Below are 23288 nucleotides of genomic sequence, written 5' to 3'. Positions count from 1 at the left end.
GCGCATGATATGAGTGCCAAGTGGGTGCTAGTGGGGAGCTCGCAAGGATGAGGTGGAGAGAGGGTAGGGCACCTACGTGCAGTGGGTGGTTAGGTAGAGGGCAGGGAAGAGGTTGGAGGGGGGGGGGGGGGGAGAGTGGAAAAGGAGAGAAGTAAAAAGGCTGGGTGTGATGGTGGAATGAGGGCTGTGTAGTGCTGGAATGGGAACAGGGAAGGGGCTGGATGGGTGAGGACAATGCAAATGAAGGTTGAGGCCACGAGGGTTACAGCAACGTAGGATGTATTGGAGGGAAAGTTCCCACCTGCACAAATCAGAAAATCTGGTGTTGGTTGGAAGGATCCATTAGCACAGGCTCTGAAGCAGTCATTTAAATGAAGGATGTCATCATGGGCAGCGTGCTCAGCAACAGGATGGTCCACTTGTTTCTCGGCCACAGTTTGTCGGTGGCCTTTCATGCAGCAGACAGCTTGTTGGTTGTCATGCCCACATAGAATGCAGCACAGTGTCTGCAGCTTAGCTTGTCGATCACATGACATGTTTCACAGGGATCCCTGCCTTTGATGGGATAGGTGTTGTTTGTGACTGGACTGGAGTAGGTGGTGGTGGGAGGATGTATGGGACAGGTTTTGCATCTACGTCTATTGCAAGGATATGAGGCATGAGGTAAAGGGTTGGGAGCAGGGGTTGTATAAGGATGGATGAGTATATTCTGTAGGTTCGTTGGATGGTGGAATACCACTATGGGATGGTTGGGAAGGATAGTGAGCAGGATATTTCTCATCATCAAAACCCTGGTGGAGAATGTTGGTCGAGTCCTGGGTTGTACTGAGTTAAGAGAGGAGTGCTCCCCTGTGGCCGGATGGTGAGACTTTGGGAGGTGGTGGTGGACTGGAAAGATAAGGCATGGGAGATTTGTTTTTGTACAAGGTTGGGAGGATAATTACGGTCTGTGAAGGCCTCCCTGAGACCCTCGGTATAATTCTAGAGGGACTGCTAGTCGCTGCAGATGTTACGACCACAGGTGGCTAGGCTGTATGGAAGGGACGTCTTGGTATGGAATGTGTGGCAGGTATTAAAGTGGAGATATTGCTGGTGGTTAGTAGGTTTTATGGACAGAAGTACTGATGTAGCCATCTTTGAGAGGTGAACATCTATGAAGGTGAAGGTGGCTTGTTGGGTTGAGGTGGACCAGGCGAAGCAAAAGGGGGAGAAGCTGTTGCAGATCTGGAGGAATGTGGATTGGGTGTCCTCACCCATGATTCAGACCGCAAAGATGTCATCAGTGAATCTGAACCAGGTGAGTGGCTTAGGATTCTGAGTGTTTAGGAAGGGTTCCTCCAGATGGCCTGTTAATAGGCTGGCATAGGATGCTGCCATGTGGGTGCCCATATCCATGCCACTGGTTTGTTTGTAGGTGATGCCTTCAAAGGAGAAGACATTGTAGGTGAGGATATAATTGGTCATGGCAAATAGGAAGGAGGTTGTTGGTTTGGAATCCATTGGACATTGGGAAAGGTAGTGTTCAATAGTGGCAGGGCCGTGGGCATTAGGGATGTTAGTCTAAGGGGAGTGGCATCAATAGTTACAAGCAGGGCACCGTGTAGTGAAAAGGGACAGAAACTGTGGAGAGTCGGTGAAGGAAATGATTGATATCTTTTTATATAGGAGGGTAGATTCTGGGTAATAGGTAGAATGTGCTGGTCTATGAGAGCAGAGATTCTCTCAGAGAGGGCACAGTAACCGGCCACAATGGGGTGTCCTGGGTGGTTGGGTTTGTGGACTTCAGGATGCATCTAGAAGGTAGGAGTGCAGGGAATGGTAGGGGTGAGCAGAGAGATGGGCTCCGGTGGAGAGGTTCTGGAATGGTCCTAAGGATTTGAGGAGTGACATCTCCACCATTGGAACACGAACCTCTCCTTCGTGTTTGGACTAAACACAGATGCCTACATGGATATCAGACCATTGCAGGTATACCTGGGATTTCCACGAATGGAGCTACGTATACCAACCCAGACTCAATGGCAAAGCGTTTTGTCGAGCATTACGCTTGAACCTCTGCGCCTGAGAATTACCACCCCAGCTTCTGTACCCTAAAACAGCAGGTGGAACAACAGCACCTATCTTTTACCACACACCACCCTGAGCCATGTAATGCTGCATTCAGTGAGGGGGAAATTCTGAGTGCCCTTGCACAATGTTCTGACACAAGACCTGGGCTAGGCTGTTTCCATCACCAAATAATTAAACATCTATGAGTGGACTACTAACACCACCTCCTTGCTGTCTTCAATCGTATTTGGAGCGAAGGTGAATTCCATTGCAATGGCGTGTAAGTATCATCGTTCCAGTGCTAAAACCTGGTGGGAACGGGTATGGATAGCTATCATCCTGTTAGCTTCACCAGTGCTCTGTGCAAGCTGCTTGAACATTTGGTGAGTTGGCGGTGTGTTGGCTTCTTCAGTCTTGGATCCTTCTGGTTCCGTCCCAGGGCAGTATTCGCCAAGGTTCCTCAACCACTGACAATTTGGTGTACCTGGAGTGTGCCATCCGAATGGCCTTTTGCTGCAGTCATCACCTTGTTGCCGTTTTTTTTTTACCTGACGAAGGCCTACGACACAACTTGGCGGCACCACATTGTTGCTACATTACATGAGTGGGGCCTCCGGGGCCTGATCCCAATTTTTATTCAGAATGTTTTTGTTGCTCTGCACCTTAGAGTTTGAGTTGGTGCTTCACACAGTTACCGTATTTACTCGAATCTAAGCCGCACTTTTTTTCCGGTTTTTGTAATCCAAAAAACCGCCTGCGGCTTAGAATCGAGTGCAGAGCAAGCGGAAGTTCTGAAAAATGTTGGTAGGTGCCGCCACAACTAACTTCTGCCGTCGAATATATGAAGTGCTACACAAGCATACTTTGTGGGCACAAAGATAAATACTGGCGCCAAAACCTCTGCATCAGTAAATAAATTTTAAAAAAAGGTAGAAGACGAGCATTTTTTTCTCCGCCAGTCAGATTTTCGTAGTACATTGAAATTCTGCTACATTCGAAGATGAACAATACGGAATTTGTATTTACTTTGTTGGATAATGTATGAAAATGCAGTGGTCGAAACTCGGGGCGGAGATGTTAGTCAATATGGCCAACTCTACGTTCCGAGTTTTTTCCTACCTGTGAGAAGAGATGGTTGCTAATAGGAACCTGATGAAATGTGAATCACATGCACTATTCTCTTCACCATAAGAATAATACGAATATAAACATTTTGCCATGTATTCTTTCGTGTTTGCTGCTATCTCATTTAAATCCTGTCTGCCTAATAAACTACGAAACTAGAGTGAGACAACAGCAAACACGGAAGAATATACGTATCGTGTCATGTTTATATTCGTATTATTCTTATGCCTAATAGTGATACAGTCAGAAATGAAGCACGGCAACTGACTAGATTTTAAATGTAAGATGACTAATTTCTGTGCAGAATTTGATGTACTAAAGAAGCGGCCGCAAAGATTTTCAAACGGAGAAAAATTTTCGCTGAACTCTCGTTCAGAACATGTTCAATCATACGCAGTCTATTATTTGGTTCTTGTTGATCATTATCAAAGAAAGCAGCAGTGTAAGTAACAACAAATAACAGTATCTTGCCATTGTTTCACTAATGAGACGATTCCTCTTTTTTTTAAGTGGCGGTAGCGCGCACAAAAGCAAGTCATGCCGCGAGCGGCGACAGGCCGTAAACACGCACTATCAAAATGCGACAAACAATGCATGACACAGTACAGTAATGCATTTTCAGCTTAGAGTGACATAAACACCTATAACAAAGAAAACGGCACTTATCAGATCAAAGCAAAATAAGCAATCGATTCAAACCAGACGAAGCACGTGAAAAAGGAAGGGTACCCGTATAAATATGGACGGAGCGCCTGACGCATAGCAATGGCTACCTGGTGAAGCTTATCGATTTGGAGGTGCGGCCTAAAGCTTTTCTCTCCCCTTGAATTTCGAGTCTCAAATTTCAGGTGCGGCTTAGATTCGGGAATTTTTTTTTTTCCTTTATTTCAAGTCTCATTTTTCAGGTGTGGCTTAGATTCGAGTGCGGCTTAGATTCGAGTAAATACGGTACCCCCATATCCAAGAGAGTAGGGACCCTCAGGGCTCTATACAGAGCATCTCACTCTTTATAGTGGCCATTAATGGTCTCGCAGCAGCTGTGGGATTCTCAATATTACCCTTCTTGTATGCTGATGACTTGCATTTCCTTTTGCTCATCTACTATTGGGCTGGCTGAACATCAACTGTAGGGAGCCATACAAAAGATGCAGTCATGGGCCCTCACCCAAGTCTTTCAGTTTTCAGCTGCCAAGGCTTGCGTCATGTACTTCTGTTTCCGCTGTTCATTTCACTCACAGCCACAACTTTGTCTTGATGACCATCTCCTTAATGTAGTATACTATTTTCGCCATTTAGGACTGGCTTTTGATGCCCCCTTAACTTGGCTTCCCCATCTTCATAAGCTTAAGCAAAGGTGCTGGCAGCACCTTGACATTCTTTGATGTCCGAGTCACATCAGCTGGGGTGCAGATCACCCTACACTGTTGCAGCTGTACAAAGCTCTTGTACATTCTCGTCTTGACTATGGGAGCCTGGTGTATGGTTCAGCATCTCCCTCAGCATTGTGAATGCTGGACCCTATACACTACCATGGAGTTCAACTTGTGACTGGAGCTTTCTGAATGAACCCTGTGAACAGAGCCTACTCATGGCACCAGTGGTTCCTCCATTGTGGATCAGGCAACAACAACTGCTTGCCAATTACACTGTGCCCATTCGCAGCTCATCTAAACGTCCAAATTACCATCTTCTTTTCCCTAACACAGCGATCCATCTCCCGCAATGGCGGCCCAGACCTGGGGTTACAATTGCGGTCTGTGTCTGTTCCATTCTCACTGAACTCGAGTCTTTCTCTCTACCATCTCTTCTCTGGATCCATTCATGCATGCTTCCATGGCTTATATCTCAACCACAGCTTCGTTTGGACCTTTAACAGGTCCCAAAAGGCTCAGTACATCCTGAGGCCCTCTGCCGCCTCTGTCTCTCTATTTTTGATGTGTCCCAGGATGCAGAGGCAGTTTACATGGATGACTCAGTAGTTGGTCACATTGAGTTCGCTTAAGCTCATTGCAGGACATACTGAACAGTGCTCCTTGACAGATGGCTGCAGTGTTTTCACTGCAGAGCTGGTAGTCATCCTTCGCACTCTTGAGCATATACATTCCTGTGCCATGGAGTCCTTTCTCATTTGTAGCACCTCCTTGAGTGCCTTACTAGCTCTCGACCAGTGCTATCTTCATCATCTTTTGGTAATGGCCATCCAAGAGTGTGTTTACATCCGCAAATGATGTGGACAGTCTGTGGTCTTCGTATGGACTCTGAGACACGTCGGAGTCCCGGGAAATGAACTTGTTGACTGGGTAGCCAAAGAGGCTACTCGTAAACCAAGTCTGAAGATTCGGCATACTGGAAACTGATCTCTGAACAGTTTTATGACATAAAGTTTTTCAGAATCTCACACTGAATGGCACACCCTAACTACACCCAATAAGTTAATGTGTTATAAAGGAGACACAAAAGTGTGGAGGTCATCCATACAAGCCACTCTCAGGAACTCCATTGTCCTTTGCCTGCTCCGCATCAACCATACAGCCAGCCCAGGCCATCTGCTGTATTGTTTTAACAGTTTCTATTGCTTTGTTCCTATTAGTTAATGTTTTCAATCTTGGCTTGATACTTTCATTTTCTACTTCAGTGTGGTTACACACAGTTTTATGCATTTTGCTCCTTCCACAGATTTCAGGCGATAGGATTTTTTTGGGGTATGGGTTTAATATGAGACCTGTGTGATAAGGAAAAAAAGGACTGATAACCACACAGTTTAGTCCCTTTAATGTACAAACCAACCAACAAAGCAGCATCATATCTGTTTTCCCTCTATACTTTACATGCCCCATTGTAATCGATCAACTTGTTTTGCGATTATTGTAGGTGTAATACAACTTAAGTGATAATGTCATTCTTAACAATGGTAACAGCACTGTTAATACAGTAAGCTAAAATCAGATGGATTGCACTCAATAAGAGTTTGAGGGAATCCCCTTTAATAAATTGGCAGTGCCACAGAGTAAAGTAATACATTGAGTGTTGCCTACTATAAATTATAGGGTTACCGTCTTAAGTTCAGTTTTGCCCCAAATACTCCTAAACCTCTGTCAAAATAGAATAGCCCTAAACTCCACATAATATAAGACATTTTTCACTAAAAAGGTTGAAATCCCTAAAGGTGGAAATACTGGCTGCACTCTTGAGGTAAATACACCACTATGAAAACTTCTGCTATACCCTGTTCATCATAAGAATAAACCTGACATAAACAAACACAAATGCAACGCTTGGTCAGAAGCTGCAGCACATGTACACCGGTGTTGTTACACCCTTGGAAGTAGGTCATACTTATGTATTAGATGTATTATTGCTAAGTTATGTTAAATGAAACTATTTGGGAGACAATTTGAGCAGCCGTCTTAGGTTGTTTGCAGATGATGCTGCCGTTTATCGACTAATAAAGTCATCAGAAGATCAAAACAAGTTGCAAAACAATTTAGAAAAGATATCCGAATGGTGTGAAAATTGGCAGTTGACCCTAAATAATGAAAAGTGTGAAGTCATCCACATGAGTGCTAAAAGGAATTTGTTAAACTTCGGTTACACAATAAATCAATCTAATCTAAAAGCCGTAAATTCAACTAAATACCTAGGTATTACAAATACGAACAACTTAAATTGGAAGGAACACACAGAAAATGTTGTTGGGAGGGCTAACCAAAGGCTGCGATTTATTGGCATGACACCTAGAAAATGTAACATATCTACTAACGAGACTGCCTACACTACACTTGTCCATCCTCTTTTAGAATACTGCTGTGCGGTGTGGGATCCTTACCACATAGGACTGATGGAGTACATCGGAAAAGTTCAAAGAAGGGCAGCACGTTTTGTATTATCGCGAAATATGGGAGAGAGCGCCACAGAAATGATACAGGATTTGGGCTAGACATCATTAAAAGAAAGAAGTTTTTTGTTGTGGCGTAATCTTCTCATGAAATTCCAATCACCAACTTTTTCCTCCGAATGCAAAAATATTTTGTTGACACTGACCTACATAGGGAGAAATGTTCACTACAATAAAATAAGGGAAATCAGAGCTCATACGGAAAGATATAGGTGTTCGCTCTTTCTGCGTGCTATAGGAAACTGGAATAACAGAGAATTGTGAAGGTGGTTCGATAAACCCTCTGCCAGGCACTTAAATGTGATTTGCAGAGTATCCATGTAGATGTAGATGTAGAAGTTATTCAAATGTACTAACAGCCATCAATGTTTTTCTTAATCATGCTTTAGCTACGTAGTTTTTATTTCAAAAATAGTGTACAGTCACAGCCTCTGCAGCGTTGTACACTGATTGTTGTGCTGTTGAAGCGCAGCATGAAAATGGCTGAGGCTGCTTCCTGTTCTGTACTGAAACATGCATGTGGAACACGGTTAAAAAGTGCTGAGAAATATGTTGTTCTTAATGTTTTTCATAAATTTACAGAAATAATCGACTTTGAAGTTTTCCGAGGTATTTATTAGTTACAGTTGAGACACAAATACTCAACAGATGTGTAGCGGAATTGGTAGGGTAATAGTTTGATAATGTGTCAAGTCATGGTTCGCTGGTTCAAATCTTGTTTGAGTCATTTTTTCTTCTCATTCAATTTGAAATACCTACATCTCATAGTTGTAAAATTCATCATCATTTTTTATGAATAATGCACATCTTATTTCTCAATTATCAATATTTTATGAAACACACTTAATAAAAGTTGCTTAAATTAAGAAAACATAACAATTTAATTTTTTAAGGCAAATATGAAAAACCAAATAATCATTATTCGGACTATTTTCATCTTTTTATACCACAGATGTTGATAAGTATCGTAGAAACATGAAAAACAATCATTTTTCACAGCATCGAGCGCACCATAAAAATGCTGCATTTTTACATTTGCCACTGTAGCATTACAGTATGAACCAAACAGAACTGATCTGGAGCCAAGTTACGGGATTTGGCCCAAGAAGTAACAAGACTGTTAAGCTGCCAGACATACTTAAAGTAACGTATGTATCTTTTTCACATGTCAAGCCGAACTCTGGTGGGATATAGAATGTCTCGTCATAAAAGAAGATGCAGCGCTTGTTCGAGTTCGTGGATTCTGTTGTTAGGCTCATTATCAATGTAACAGGTGCCACTTCCATAACTGAAATGTATTTCTTGGATTTGGATAAGGAAGGAGCTCTAAGAGATTATCAGATGACTGACTGTTATTAATACCTTCAGTGGCGTCAGTATTCAACACTGTGGTGAAGTCCCCATGTTTTACTTTTGCATTAGACACAGCTCACTCAGAAAAATTACCCAATGTTTAAGTTAGAATATTCATCACTCTTGTTTGCAATTAGAATACTGTCAGGTGAGAATAAGTGCATTTTATGATTTCCGTCTGGTCACCTAAGAAGTTTGTGGCAGTGCTGAAGTTTTTCCTAATATTATTTCATTCTCTTTAAAAATTAAATGACATTCGAAGCTATATTTCTCTTTGCTTGTCTCTTTTTACGTCTGAACTGCAACTGCTCACATCATTGCAGGTTAGTTGGACTGCTGGCTGGCCAGTGCTGTCCAAGTTTAATGCACTGGTAAAGCTGTTGTCCCACATTTTCACTCAGTCTACATGCGTGAAACACAGCATAAAACATATCCTTATGATCGTACGTCGGAGGAAGACAATGGCAAACCACCTCCACTAGGACTTTGCCTTGTACGGTGGTGTGGGTCTCCCGCATAATTCCCTTACGCTCTATCATGGAGTATGGAACTTCATCATCATCATCATCATCATCATCATCATCATCATCATACTTGACTGTACTGGTCACAGCTTGGCTTCCAATGAGATTCATGCAGATGTGGAAGAATACACGACATAATGTTTACATAAGGTTTATTCTTATGATGAACTGACAATAGCATCAGGTACTTCTGGTGTGCATTTGGTAAGTTTTAATATTTTTACTTGCATGTGAACGTCTCAAAAGTGCTACTGTTTATTTATTTTGTTTGTTTGTTTGATAATACTACTTAGACATTACACATGTCTAATTACAAAATTGCATTTTTGTAGAGTGAATCCAATCATGTAAATATACAAGAAGGTTCTAGAACCAACCCAAAAATCCAATTACAATTCAGAATTTGTTCTAAATGCTGTGAAGGCTGTCAAAGTAGGAAAATTAGGTATTTGCAAACCTTCAGAATGATACAAGGTTCTTTAGGTAACATTAAATGACATTCAAGAACAGATAAAAATATTAAATATGTGGCTAAACAGCATTAACTAATAGTGAGGATAAAAATCTGGTTGAGGGAACGTTATGTTGTGCAAAATGGGTTTTCCTTTGAGGAGTAATGATGTTAGGGACATCATGCAGGCATCTCTTAATCAAGCATGGTGGATTGAAAAAAGATTTCATGACAGTTGACCTGATCATGAGTGGGGAAAAAGGTTTTCGGGGGGGGGGGGGGGGGGGGGGGGGACCTAACAGTTAGAGTAATTGAAAATGAAAGAGGGCAAGGATATCAGTTATTTGAGAAACAGTGAGTGATTATTTTAACAACATTGAAATGTCCTCGCATGGTATTCCTTCCTCCAATATTATAAATTATGATGAGGCCAACTTTTTTTATTATCTTGGTCAACTGAAAGTAATGGTGAACAAGGCACAAGACATTCTGAAAGGATTGTGGATAGTTCTAAGTCAAGTATCAGTGGCTACAGATGGTGCAATCCTACCACTTTACATGGTGTATAGGCCAAAACATCTCTATGAGCTGGGACTGAAGAAGGTTTAACTGGTGCAGGAATCAGAGTGGTTGGTTTGACTTGACAGTGTTTGGATCCTTGTTTATTCAGATTGTCCTGACTATGTATGGCATTTAGAGAGACCAAAACTGATGGTAGGTGACAATCTCGCGAGTCATTTGTCACTAAGCCTTATCAAAATGGGCCAGGAACATGAGATTATGTTTTATACTTTATCACACTGCATTGTAAATTGTATCTTCGTTTGACATTGTCAATTGCTGTAATGGCCTAAAGACAATAAAAATATGTATTATTATTATTATTATTATTATTATTATTTCTTTCCTTTCTCAGACATTATGTCTGGTTAAAAATGGAAAGTGACACGGACCTTGATCATGCGTGACTTCCTTTTAACTGTACGGTATATTTTACATTGCATTTAGGAACTTTCGGGTAATTGAACATGTATCAATAATTACAGATTTCTGTAGTTGTATATATATACGTTTGGATGTAGCTGTATTGCGTTGATATACTGGTGGATATTGTGTGGTGTGACTCCTGTAGTTGATAGTATAATTGGTATAATGTCAACTTTATCCTGATGCCACATGTCCTTGACTTCCTCAACCAGTTGGATGTATTTTTCAATTTTTTCTCCTGTTTTCTTCTGTATGTTTGTTGTATTGGGTATGGATATTTCGATTAGTTGTGCTAATTTCTTCTTTGTATTGGTGAGTATGATGTCAGGTTTGTTATGTGGTGTTGTTTTATCTGTTATAATGGTTCTGTTCCAGTATAATTTCCAGTACATTTTGTGGTGCATACTTGTATGTGGGAACGTGTTGTTTTATAAGTTTATGTTGTAAGGCAAGCTGTTGATGTATTATTTTTGCTACATTGTCATGTCTTCTGGTGTATCTGTATTTGCTAGTATTGTACATCCGTTTGTGATGTGATCTACTGTTTCTATTTGTTGTTTGCAAAGTCTGCATTTATCTGTTGTGGTATTGGGATCTTTAATAATATGCTTGCTGTAATATCTGGTGTTTATTGTTTGAGCCTGTATTGCAATAATGAATCCTTCTGTCTCACTGTATATATTGCCTTTTCTTAGCCATGTGTTGGATGTGTCTTGATTGATGTGTGGCTGTGTTAGATGATACGGGTGCTTGCCATGTAGTGTTTTCTTTTTCCAATTTACTTTCTTCGTATCTGTTGATGTTATGTGATCTAAAGGGTTGTAGAAGTGGTTATGAAATTGCAGTGGTGTAGCCGATGTATTTATATGAGTGATTGCTTTGTGTATTTTGCTAGTTTCTGTTCGTTCTATAAAGAATTTTCTTAAATTGTCTACCTGTCCATATTGTAGGTTTTTATGTCGATAAATCCCCTCCTCCTTCCTTTCTGCTTAATGTGAATCTTTCTGTTGCTGAATGTATGTGATGTATTCTATATTTGTGGCATTGTGATTGTGTAAGTGTATTGAGTGCTTCTAGGTCTGTGTTACTCCATTTCACTACCCCAAATGAGTAGGTCAATATTGGTATAGCATAAGTATTTATAGCTTTTGTCTTGTTTCTTGCTGTCAATTCTGTTTTCAGTATTTTTGTTAGTCTTTGTCTATATTTTTCTTTTAGTTCTTCTTTAATATTTGTATTATCTATTCCTATTTTTTGTCTGTATCCTAGGTATTTATAAGCATCTGTTTTTTCCATCGCTTCTATGCAGTCGCTGTGGTTATCCAATATGTAATCATCTACACTCCTGGAAATGGAAAACAGAACACATTGACACCGGTGTGTCAGACCCACCATACTTGCTCCGGACACTGCGAGAAGGCTGTACAAGCAATGATCACACGCATGGCACAGCGGACACACCAGGAACCGCGGTGTTGGCCGTCGAATGGCGCTAGCTGCGCAGCATTTGTGCACCGCCGCCGTCAGTGTCAGCCAGTTTGCCGTGGCATACGGAGCTCCATCGCAGTCTTTAACACTGGTAGCATGCCGCGACAGCGTGGACGTGAACCGTATGTGCAGTTGACGGACTTTGAGCGAGGGCGTATAGTGGGCATGCGGGAGGCCGGGTGGACGTACCGCCGAATTGCTCAACACGTGGGGCGTGAGGTCTCCACAGTACATCGATGTTGTTGCCAGTGGTCGGCGGAAGGTGCACGTGCCCGTCGACCTGGGACTGGACCGCAGCGACGCACGGATGCACGCCAAGACCGTAGGATCCTACGCAGTGCCGTAGGGGACCGCACCGCCACTTCCCAGCAAATTAGGGACACTGTTGCTCCTGGGGTATCGGCGAGGACCATTCGCAACCGTCTCCATGAAGCTGGGCTACGGTCCCGCACACCGTTAGGCCGTCTTCCGCTCACGCCCCAACATCGTGCAGCCCGCCTCCAGTGGTGTCGCGACAGGCGTGAATGGAGGGACGAATGGAGACGTGTCGTCTTCAGCGATGAGAGTCGCTTCTGCCTTGGTGCCAATGATGGTCGTATGCGTGTTTGACGCCGTGCAGGTGAGCGCCACAATCAGGACTGCATACGACCGAGGCACACAGGGCCAACACCCGGCATCATGGTGTGGGGAGCGATCTCCTACACTGGCCGTACACCACTGGTGATCGTCGAGGGGACACTGAATAGTGCACGGTACATCCAAACCGTCATCGAACCCATCGTTCTACCATTCCTAGACCGGCAAGGGAACTTGCTGTTCCAACAGGACAATGCACGTCCGCATGTATCCCGTGCCACCCAACGTGCTCTAGAAGGTGTAAGTCAACTACCCTGGCCAGCAAGATCTCCGGATCTGTCCCCCATTGAGCATGTTTGGGACTGGATGAAGCGTCGTCTCACGCGGTCTGCACGTCCAGCACGAACGCTGGTCCAACTGAGGCGCCAGGTGGAAATGGCATGGCAAGCCGTTCCACAGGACTACATCCAGCATCTCTACGATCGTCTCCATGGGAGAATAGCAGCCTGCATTGCTGCGAAAGGTGGATATACACTGTACTAGTGCCGACATTGTGCATGCTCTGTTGCCTGTGTCTATGTGCCTGTGGTTCTGTCAGTGTGATCATGTGATGTATCTGACCCCAGGAATGTGTCAATAAAGTTTCCCCTTCCTGGGACAATGAATTCACGGTGTTCTTATTTCAATTTCCAGGAGTGTAGTTTAGTGTGTTTTCCCTTGACTATGCTATTTTTCTTACATTTGTCTGTTCCAAAATCCATTTTTATATCATTGCTGAATAGTTCTGTTATCTTTAGTAATTGGTTGAGTTGTTGATTTGTTGCTGCCAGTAGTTTTAGATCATACATGTATAGCAAATGTGTGATTTGGTGTTGGTATGTTCTAGTAATATTGTATCCGTAATTTGTATTATCTAGCATATTGGATAGTGGGTTCAGAGCAAGGCAGAACCAGAAAGGACTTAATGAGTCTCCTTGGTATATTCCACGCATAATCTGTATTGGCTGTGATGTGATATTATTTGAATTTGTTTGGATATTAAGTGTAGTTTTCCAATTTTTCATTGCTATGTTTAGGAACTGTATCAATTTAGGATCTACTTTGTATATTTCCAATATTTGTAGCTTGTGTCTGTATATGTGCGGATGGATATGTGTGTGTGTGCGAGTGTATACCCGTCCTTTTTTCACCCAAGGTAAGTCTTTCCGCTCCCGGGATTGGAATGACTCCTTACCCTCTCCCTTAAAACCCACATCCTTTCGTCTTTCCCTCTCCTTCCCTCTTTCCTGATGAGGCAACAGTTTGTTGCGAAAGCTTGAATTTTGTGTGTATGTTTGTGTGTCTATTGACCTGCCAGCGCTTTCGTTTGGTAAGTCACATCATCTTTGTTTTTAGATATATTTTTCCCACGTGGAATGTTTCCCTCTATTATGTTAAATAATTTAGTTAGATGTGAATGTGTTGAGGTGAACTTCTTTAGCCAGAAATTTGCTATTTTATCTTGGTGAACTTCTTTAGCCAGAAATTTGCTATTTTATCTTTTCCAGGGGCTTTCCAATTGTGGGTATAATTAATTGCTCGGGTGACTTCATGTTGCAAGGCATTTGTGGTATCATCTTGTATGTGTCTGTTTCTGCTTGTATCCACCGTGCATGTCTGTTATGTTGCACCGGGTTTGATTAGATTAGATTAGATTAGATTAATAATAGTTCCATGGATCATGAATATGATATTTCGTAATGATGTGAAATAGAATAGAAAAACTGAGAAAAGACATTGGACAGCTAACACAATTTATAAGGTATGAAATATCAGACAAAAAATGAAAAAGGTTAGGTAAAATCTCACAACATGAAACAAACAACATACTTAAGTTAATATAACAACTTACTTTATTTTTTGTTTTTTTATTTTTTATCTTTATTTTTTAATAATTTTTTTGTTTTTTTTTTTCTTAATTTGTATCTAAAAATTCCTCTATGTTGCTCCAGAAGTGTTCCATGTCTGTTATGTTTGGTGGATTGTCTATTTGAATGTGTGTGTTATCTATTGTCTGATAAAATTTCTTTTGGTTTGTGTTGAATGTTTGGTTTTGTTTCCTTCTATTTTCCCTTTTTCGTATCTTCTAAGTCGTTTGGCCAATGCTTGTAATTTCTGCTTCTTTTCATCTAATTGCTCTATCGCTTCATGTTGTGAGATTTTACCTAACCTTTTTCATTTTTTGTCTGATATTTCATTTCTTATAAATTGTGTTATCTGTCCGATGTCTTTTCTCAGTTTTTCTATTCTGATCTGTAGCCTGTGTTGCCAAGCTGGTTTTGTGGGTTTCTTCTGTGTGTTGGTTGGTTCTGATCTCTGCCTAGCGTGTATATTTAGTGTAGTGAGTTCTCCTATATAAACCAGTAGCTGTAACTCTTCCATAGTTGTATTTTCATTTATTTTGTTGTGTATGATTGTGTTGATAGTTTTTATTGTTGTTTCAACTTGTGGGTTATTTGGTGGTCTATATAAGAATGGTCTAATGTCTGTATTTGTGTCTTTGTATTCTATATAAGTCAGCTGAAATTTTTCTTCTATATCTAACATGTGTGTCACTTCGTGTTCTATTTGTGCTTGTTCTGGTGACTGTCTTAAGATTTCATTTTTCCTCTGATTGTTTAATTGATGTGTGTTGTTCTTTGTTTGTTTGCACTGGGATGTTTGAGTCCATTACTGTATTTTCTTCTTCTTATGATTGCACATTATTTTGTTCCAGTATTTGTTGTACTTGTTGTTTGATGTTTTCTAATTCTGACTGGGGTATCCTGTTATTTTTTATTATTACACGGATCTGATCAGCTAGTCGTCGTTCTGTTAAAAATTTTAATTCTGGGTATCTGGTAAAAAATGTTGTGTATACTTGTGATCTGTATCCAGTTGTGTTGGTTCCTAAGTTTGTTGCTTGGTAATAACAGAACATGAGGTGTCGGTTAACTTCATCTGACCATCTCATCCTCTGTCTTTGTTTTCCTTCTAGAGTGGTTGCAGGAAGCATATCCTGCAGAACTCCTCTATTTGGATTTAAATCATTTTCCTTGTGGCTAGCAGTGTCGTTACCATTGTGGACGGGCATAGGGTTCAAGCGTCGTCCCCGACCATGACAGTGCTTGTCCGAGGCTTCATTAGTTCTGTCCTGAACCAACTAATCACACTAAAAGGGGGTTAGCCCTATTAGTGGTTTGTTCTTTTCGTCGCCTTTTACGACTGGCAGAACATACCGGAGGCCTATTCTTTTCCCGGGCCTCCACGGATTATTATTATTATTTGATTACTTTCTCAGACTTTTTAGAAGTCTGGTTAAGAATGGAGTGACGCGGACCTTTATCAAGCGTCACTTCCTTTTTGCTGTACGGTACATGTTATATTGCATTTAGGAACTTTCGGGTAATTGAACATGTATCAATAATTACGGATTTCTGTAATTGTATATATATGTTTGGATGTAGCTGTATTGCATTGATGTATTGGTGGATATTGTGTGGTATGACTCCTGTAGTTGATAGTATAATTGGTATGATGTCAACTTTATCCTGATGCCACATGTCTTTGACTTCCTCAGCCAGTTGGATGTATTTTTCAATTTTTTCTCCTGTTTTCTTTTGTATATTTGTTGTATTGGGTATGGATATTTCGATTAATTGTGTTAATTTCTTCTTTTTATTGGTGAGTATGATGTCAGGTTTGTTATGTGGCGTTGTTTTATCTGTTATAATGGTTCTGTTCCAGTATTATTATTATTATTATTATTATTATTATTATTATTATTATTGTGCTTGTACAACCTAATTCTACTCATTTGTGTCAGCCACTTGATATGGCCTTTTTTAGACCTATAAAACTTACCTGGAGAAATGTGATAGATGACTGTAAAAGAAAGAATAGAGGGGTGATAGCAAATACAAATTTCCTAAGTTCTTGAAAGGAATTTTTGAAAAGATAGATATAACTTCTAACTCTAATATTTTAAAAAAAAAAAAAAAAAAAGAAGAGAGAGAGAGAGAAGTTTCTTAGACAGCAGCCTTTGAAATGCAGTTGAAACAGGTTTGCTCTAATGAAGCAAAAGGAATACCATTCTGAGCAAATCACTTAATTGTTAACTCTAGGGACTTTAGTGAAAGTGATAGTATATATCAGAGTGGTTTCTATATGGTCAGGCACCACTCGGCACAAATTGTCAACTTTCGCCATTGCACTGCAACACTGCCCTGTGTGTTAGCCATCGTGATTTCCCATTTCCTTCGCTTTCGCCTTCTTACATTTCATGTTTACATGAAAGTGATAGTGGCAATGCTGAAAGCAGGGTGTCCCTACATTGTGATTCTTTTTCCATCTGCAAAAACATCTAATGGTGATGTAGAACAGTGAGAGTCAAACAAAGATACAGGAATGGACAAGGTAAAGGTTGAAGGTAGACAAGAATTCAGTATCAATGATTTTATTATTGTGAAATTCCCAACAAAACAGAAGGTTCAGGTTTTTCATTGGTAAAATTGTTAAAATCTCTAATGACACTTACTAAATGACATGTACGAAATGAAATTCCTGAGAAAGTTCTCGATGGTAATGTTTACCTTGTATTTCTGGAAATTGGAGAGGCAGCTGACGTAGAAAGTGCCCAAATCAATTAAAAACATTGTGACACAACATAGAAGGTGCAGTAAATATATATGTTAAGGGATAGATGATTATGATATTGAGTAAATGCCTTTCATGTTGGCTGTGTTATAGAATTACTGAAACTGAATTTTTTTATCAACTTTCCTAAATGCAGGCGTTTTTATAGCAGTAATATTGGAATTTAATGCACCTATGAAAACTTCTTTGTGCTAGAAAATGTAATAGATCCTTGTAAATACATCAATATATTTTTTAAAATTGAAGATAGTGATGGGATTAATTCCACCTTGTGATGTGAAATTCATCTGGAGTTAAATTAAAATAATAAATGCAACTATTGATACAATATAAATTAATATGTGAATATAACGTCATCAAAGTTGTACACTTAACACTTCAAACTTGTTATGTGATATCACCACAGCAAATGAATGATATTTAAAAAATTCTGCTATTTTGATTGGCTTCACTCAGTTTACCTCTGTGCAAGACATTTACTTTGGCTATGGCTATGGTAACCGCTTCAGGTCCATATTATTTGAAAATCAGCTTTAGTTCTATCAGTCACTACTTCTCTTGTGTGTGTTTTACAGTTTTGTAATATATCATACATAATGCACATACTTTCTAATCAGTTTGCAAGTATTTTGAACAATTTGGGATTTGCTGATGTTTATAAAAAACAATAATAAACAAATGGATGCACAACATTTTCTTATAAGCTTATTCAGATTCCAGTACCATTTACTCTCACAGTACACATGCGAAGGAGACCAAATTTTTACCATATATGTATGACATGATGACTAAGATACTAGACCCATTTAATTCCCCACAGTAAGTTTAGTAACCATAGAAAATTATTATTAGGCCTATATTGTATATATTAATTTTTTAGAATATTTTTCCTAATAACAAATTTTATTTCTCTATAATTCAGTTAGTTTCGGTATTCTAGACAGTTATAGACAGTTTGCAAGTCAAAGAAACAAAATAGTGCAATGTGTTTCAAACTTAAGGAAATATGTTTACCTATCTTCTGAAGAATACAATTTGAGGAGAATTTTGAATGAAGATTTGAGTCATATTACATTGTGTCTCAGAACATTACTGAAGCATAGTCTTCATCCTGATGGATTTCAGTGTCTTCAAGCTTTCTCTTGACATTCCTTTTAGCAGTTCTTGCTTCTTTAATTAATGCATAGTAAATATATTTTTGTCTACATAGTTTAACAAAAATAACTAGCAAATTCCTTTTGTACCATGAGGGCGCTAAGAAGATAAATACATTTTATATAAATGAATATATAATAGGTTAAAATAAATTATATCTCCTGTCACTAGAGTTCTACAATTCATTCATCATTTTGTGTAAAATTCTGGAGGCATATGGGGGGGGGGGGGGGGGGGGAGATGGTAGCTAAGTACCTTCTTTGTTAAAGGAAGTTGCAAAATCAATGTTATGATAGTATGAAGGGCTTAGCATCCACTACAAACAGCATATGTGTTAACATAAAAATTTGCCACATCAAGAGATGCGAAGAACTAATCACAGATTCCTTTCAAAAGTATGAACTGCTTTGTAAGCAGGTTACTCTGGAATTTTCTTTCATTGAATTTCTGTATGTGTATTTATTGCATACTAATAAATATCCATACTAAAAAAAGATCTGTAACACTTAGGCAACAAACTCCCAGAAAAAATAAACAAAGCATCTCACCAAAGCCAAAATGATAATTTACAGTCACTGGAAACCAGCCATTTTACTAGAATGCACAATACACCCAAAACAGAATCATTGGAAGCAAAAATACTTCAGTTGTTTCACAAAATACTAATGGTTTTCTGTAAGGGGCATGGCAGTGTAGATGACTGTAACTGTAAAATTTAGTATACAATGGTCATTTTGCGTTCTAAACGCTATAAAGTATATACCAGTGTAATCAGAAAAGACTATAGAAATTAATAAAGTTTATAAAACATTATGATTTTTCCATCATTCAAAAGTGCAGTGTCCTTAAGGGTACATTGTACATATAGGTTTTGGATAACTTCTGTACCTAACTACTTTTCAGTCTTATTTTCTGCTAACCTCTATCTAGAGAAACATTTAGTTTTAGAAATTAGTGTCACCATTTTTAATTATATTTAAAGAGACAGAAAAAATTTCTGGCGCTTGAAGACATTCTGCCATTGTTTGTCTCCAGCATTTAGGCAACTGACCTGACTATTGTATAATAAACAGTGTTCACCCCTGAACATGCCACATTCCTTTCTTCTTCTCTTATGCATATTCAAAATTTCATGTAGAATGTATTGATGAAATACATAAAAAAGGAAAATATATTTTGTACATATTTTTATATTATATCTGCAGCAGGCTATATTGAGAAAACAATTCAGAATTTAACAGATACTCCATATAATATTACCACTGAAGTGTAAATCACTCAACGGTTTGCATATTGCCAGAAAATGTTTATTTATAAAATTCCGTGAACTTTACAAATTGTAGATAGTGACAAATATTTTTGTTTCCAGTTATTGTGCCTTTTCTGTTTGGTGAATGAGTGGATAAATCTCAGACTACAAATTGGAAGTTTCATGGTTCAATTCTCAGTTTGCCCTAGAATTTTTTCTGTCACATATGACTTGTTTCCTTTCTGGCAACAATTTTTACATGTTAAAGATGCCAAGTTGCCTTGTAGTTCATGGTCTACATTAAAATATTGGTTGTCTTGTAAATGGCTGGTCAGTCGGTTCAGAGGTAAGGGAAAATCAAGGGATAGCACCTCCAAAAGGACCGTGCCCAGTAAAGCACTCGGGTATTCGTACCAATCTATAGTTTGAGCACACCTTTACCTTTTTTAGATCTGGTAAACCAGTATGTCAGTGTGGTTTCAGTAAAGTGAAAAAAATTCCTTTTAATTAGAAAAAGTTAATTTCTGTATTTAAAAATCTCTTGTTATCAATAGTATACTTGTTTAATATAATGCTGGAAGTCCTGACTGAAATATAATTAAAGGATGGAGTTAAAGAAACCACTCATCATATAGCTGAGGTTTTGTGCGATTGATATCCATACAAACACTATCGAAATTGTCATCAAGCCTTTGGACAATGTTCTCATATTAATGTCGCCACATGGCTCAACTACTTCCTGTTACCCTTTGTTGTCTGTCCATAGCTTTACCTGTCGTTTTCTTTTTGCCTTTCTTATGTACCTGTGTTTAATGCCACAGAACGTTTTTGGCACCCTGTGGCATTTTTATGGTCACGTGGACAGTAGCAAGTGTGTTACATCTACCCACTCAGCCATTAGACCACAGCTCAACATTATTTAATTATTAAATTACTTTTATTTTATCCTCTAAACCAAGGATAGTCAACTATTTCTACCTACCACCCACTTCTGTATCTCTGTTAGTGGTAAAATTTTCTAACCAATCCATGGTTCCTCATGATTTATAAAATAGGGAAGTGACTTTACTTCACAAAATTTGTTAATCAGATTTACAGCAAGTTAAAGCCTATAATAATAATAATAATCAAATACTTTATTCGAAAATTCTATGAAAACTTAATGAAAATGTCTTAAAGACCTTACCACCTACTGCCCTCCATGAAAGCTGGAACACCAATTACTGGGTGGTAGGGACCAGGTTGATTACCACTGCTCTAAACTATGTATCCTTTTTTTGCAAACAGTTCCCATTATTTCATGTCATATGCCCAGACCTCTACTGTCTGCTAGGCAACGTTTTTTTTTCCACTTACAACTTTCACAGACACTCAACAATGTAGTCTCATGTACAGCCCCCAGTGTAATTTTCTTTTACATTTTCGTTGCCCAACCCTTCCTAGGAAACTTCAGCTTTTGGACTTGAAAACTGAAATTTTGATGGTTGCTCCTTTTGCATATAGTTGTACTGTTGAGTAAGTTGACAATTATAAAAGAAATGTTCTGGATGTGGCTCAATTTGGTACTATCCAGTTTTGAAACAAATCCTTTGGCTCCTTCAGAGTGTGTGTGTGTGTGTGTGTGTGTGTGTGTGTGTGTGTGCTTCTAAATTTCCTGGAGTATAAGTTATAAACAGGAAAATGTGTATTCCAAATATAGTTAAAACAAAATAGCCTGCAATTCAATGTATATGCATATCTTCCAGTATGTCCATTGTTTTAGTATAAGAGGATTGTTTTTGTGTTTACTGCAGCCATATGTTACAATGAGAATTACAAAATCATCTTTGGAATGGAGGATCAGAAACCTGCCTTACCCACTGGATATGTATTCAGTAACAGCAGATCCAGAAAATAAATGCATAACAGTCCGTACGAGTAATAAGAAATATTTCAAGAAATTACTGGTTCCTGACCTTGAGAGAGCTGGTGTCAGTGTTCAGCAAAGCAGAATACAATATACACATAAGTACAACACATTGGTTATAACGGTGAGTCTAACATTTTTCAATGTCTTACACTATATTTCACTGTTTGTAGTAAATACAATGAAATATGACATATTAAAAACATGTCCTGTGAATATAAAGTTAACGAATATTTGATAAAAATATGTGAACTAGTGAATTGCATGTTGTGAGTTTACTTTTTTTATCATTGGTTATTTTTGTCATTGCAGCCATTTTGACCATGTTTATTGTATGTCAGTCTTTAATTTTGTAGTATTATTTATTGTTTTGTATGTGTAGTAAATATAGTTCTGTAATTTTCCTTAAAGTAATTTTATTTTACTTGTTGTTCTTTTAGTATGAGAAACCTCCTGAGCTACTCCAGCTAGAAAAGCTTGTGTTTGAAGAAGTAAAGAAAGTTAAAACAAGAAAAGAGGATGATCCACAGTGTAACCCAAGTTGAATAATTGGATGTTGATAAATCCATTAGATATTGTTGATCCAGCATTTCACAATTCGATAAACAGAGGCTGTTTTTTATATGTTGTTACTAATAAGCATTTTGTTGAGCGAGGGATTACTAGCTAATTTGCAAACATGCTCTATTTTATGGATATTTTTTCCCATAATGTATATAATCATAAAAGAAAGAAGGAAGTTGATTGTACAATGCCAAATTGTACTTTTCTCTATTCATATGCTGAATGTATACAAAACAATGAGTGTAAAACGTTAAGACCTGATGCTTGGCATGTTTGTATACCAGCTGTATTTGGAAAGCATCCTTTAATTCCAATTAGTGTCAGCTTCCAAGTGAGGAACAGGTATACAGAAAATGTAAACACTTACATTGAGAGCAGTGAAACCCATTATTAACAAACAGAAAGTTATAAAATTTATTGATAAAATTTCATTTGTATGTGACATTTCCAGAATTTTCTTGGTAGAATGGAACACTGCATTAAATACAAATACAGCAGACAACAAAATCTAACATTTTCTGTGTATCTTTGGAGAAAGTAGTTAATTATTATGTTGTTGTTTTTTTAGTATTCTTTAAAGAATATGCATTTATTTACATTATTGTTTAGGCACAATCACTTCTTCAGTTATTGATCACTGTACAGTATGGTTGGTAATTCTTTACCAAATATCCAAATATAATCTGCTGACATCATTTCACTCCCATTTTACATATACTTTATTTCATAACTGAAGTTTCTCATTGAAACAGTTTCCTGTATTTGTCACTTACAGCACCGTAGTTGTTAGGAAATGGTCCATGTGAGATTCTTAGAAATGTAGTGCTAAACATGTGTTACATGTCATAGAATTTTAGATGATATTTTGAGGTCTACTTGCACACAAGAATTACAAGCTAACTTCTCTTAAGTTATTCATTCTTAACTAGTTTGTGTACATGCTGGCAAATGAAAACTATTTCCTTTACCGTGACTCCATTGCAGACTTGGAATTTCTTACACTTATTACAAAAGTTTTATAAACTTGTGCATGAAGAGCAATAATTAGAATTTTTCTGTCTTTTACAAGCTGTTCATTAATTACATTCTGTGTTTGCATTAGAAGCAGTCGAAACACAGGGAAATCTTTCTGTTTGTAGTTACATGCCATAGTACATCTGTCTCACAGACACAAGGACCAACACAATGTGATTTTACACTGCTACAAGCCAGACAGTGTACCAGTACAGTGAGAGTGCCAGAAATATCACTTAAAATTATCAAAGCTTTTGCACGTAAGAGTTACTTTATAA

General features: G+C 38.6%; 1 protein-coding gene across 2 annotated transcripts in view; it reads left to right on the top strand.

Annotated features, from left to right (window-relative positions):
- Window positions 1–22968, top strand: part of LOC126248317 (protein DPCD) — a 49523-nt gene extending 26555 nt beyond the window's left edge. Inside the window, exons 3-4 of one of the 2 annotated variants that reach the window (XM_049949215.1) lie at window positions 21320–21556; window positions 21873–22968. In XM_049949215.1, the coding sequence (XP_049805172.1) occupies window positions 21320–21556; window positions 21873–21977 (342 nt within the window). In that variant the 3' untranslated portion in view covers window positions 21978–22968. The remainder of the gene's footprint in view (window positions 1–21319; window positions 21557–21872) is intronic. The other variant, XM_049949206.1, reaches the window with a different exon arrangement.
- Window positions 22969–23288: the final 320 nt, after the last annotated feature.

The sequence above is a fragment of the Schistocerca nitens genome, chromosome 1 (genome assembly GCF_023898315.1).
Source record: "Schistocerca nitens isolate TAMUIC-IGC-003100 chromosome 1, iqSchNite1.1, whole genome shotgun sequence".
Taxonomy (NCBI): Eukaryota; Metazoa; Arthropoda; class Insecta; order Orthoptera; family Acrididae; genus Schistocerca; species Schistocerca nitens.
Note: the sequence above shows the minus strand (reverse complement) of the source record. Positions and strands in the feature narration are given on the sequence as shown.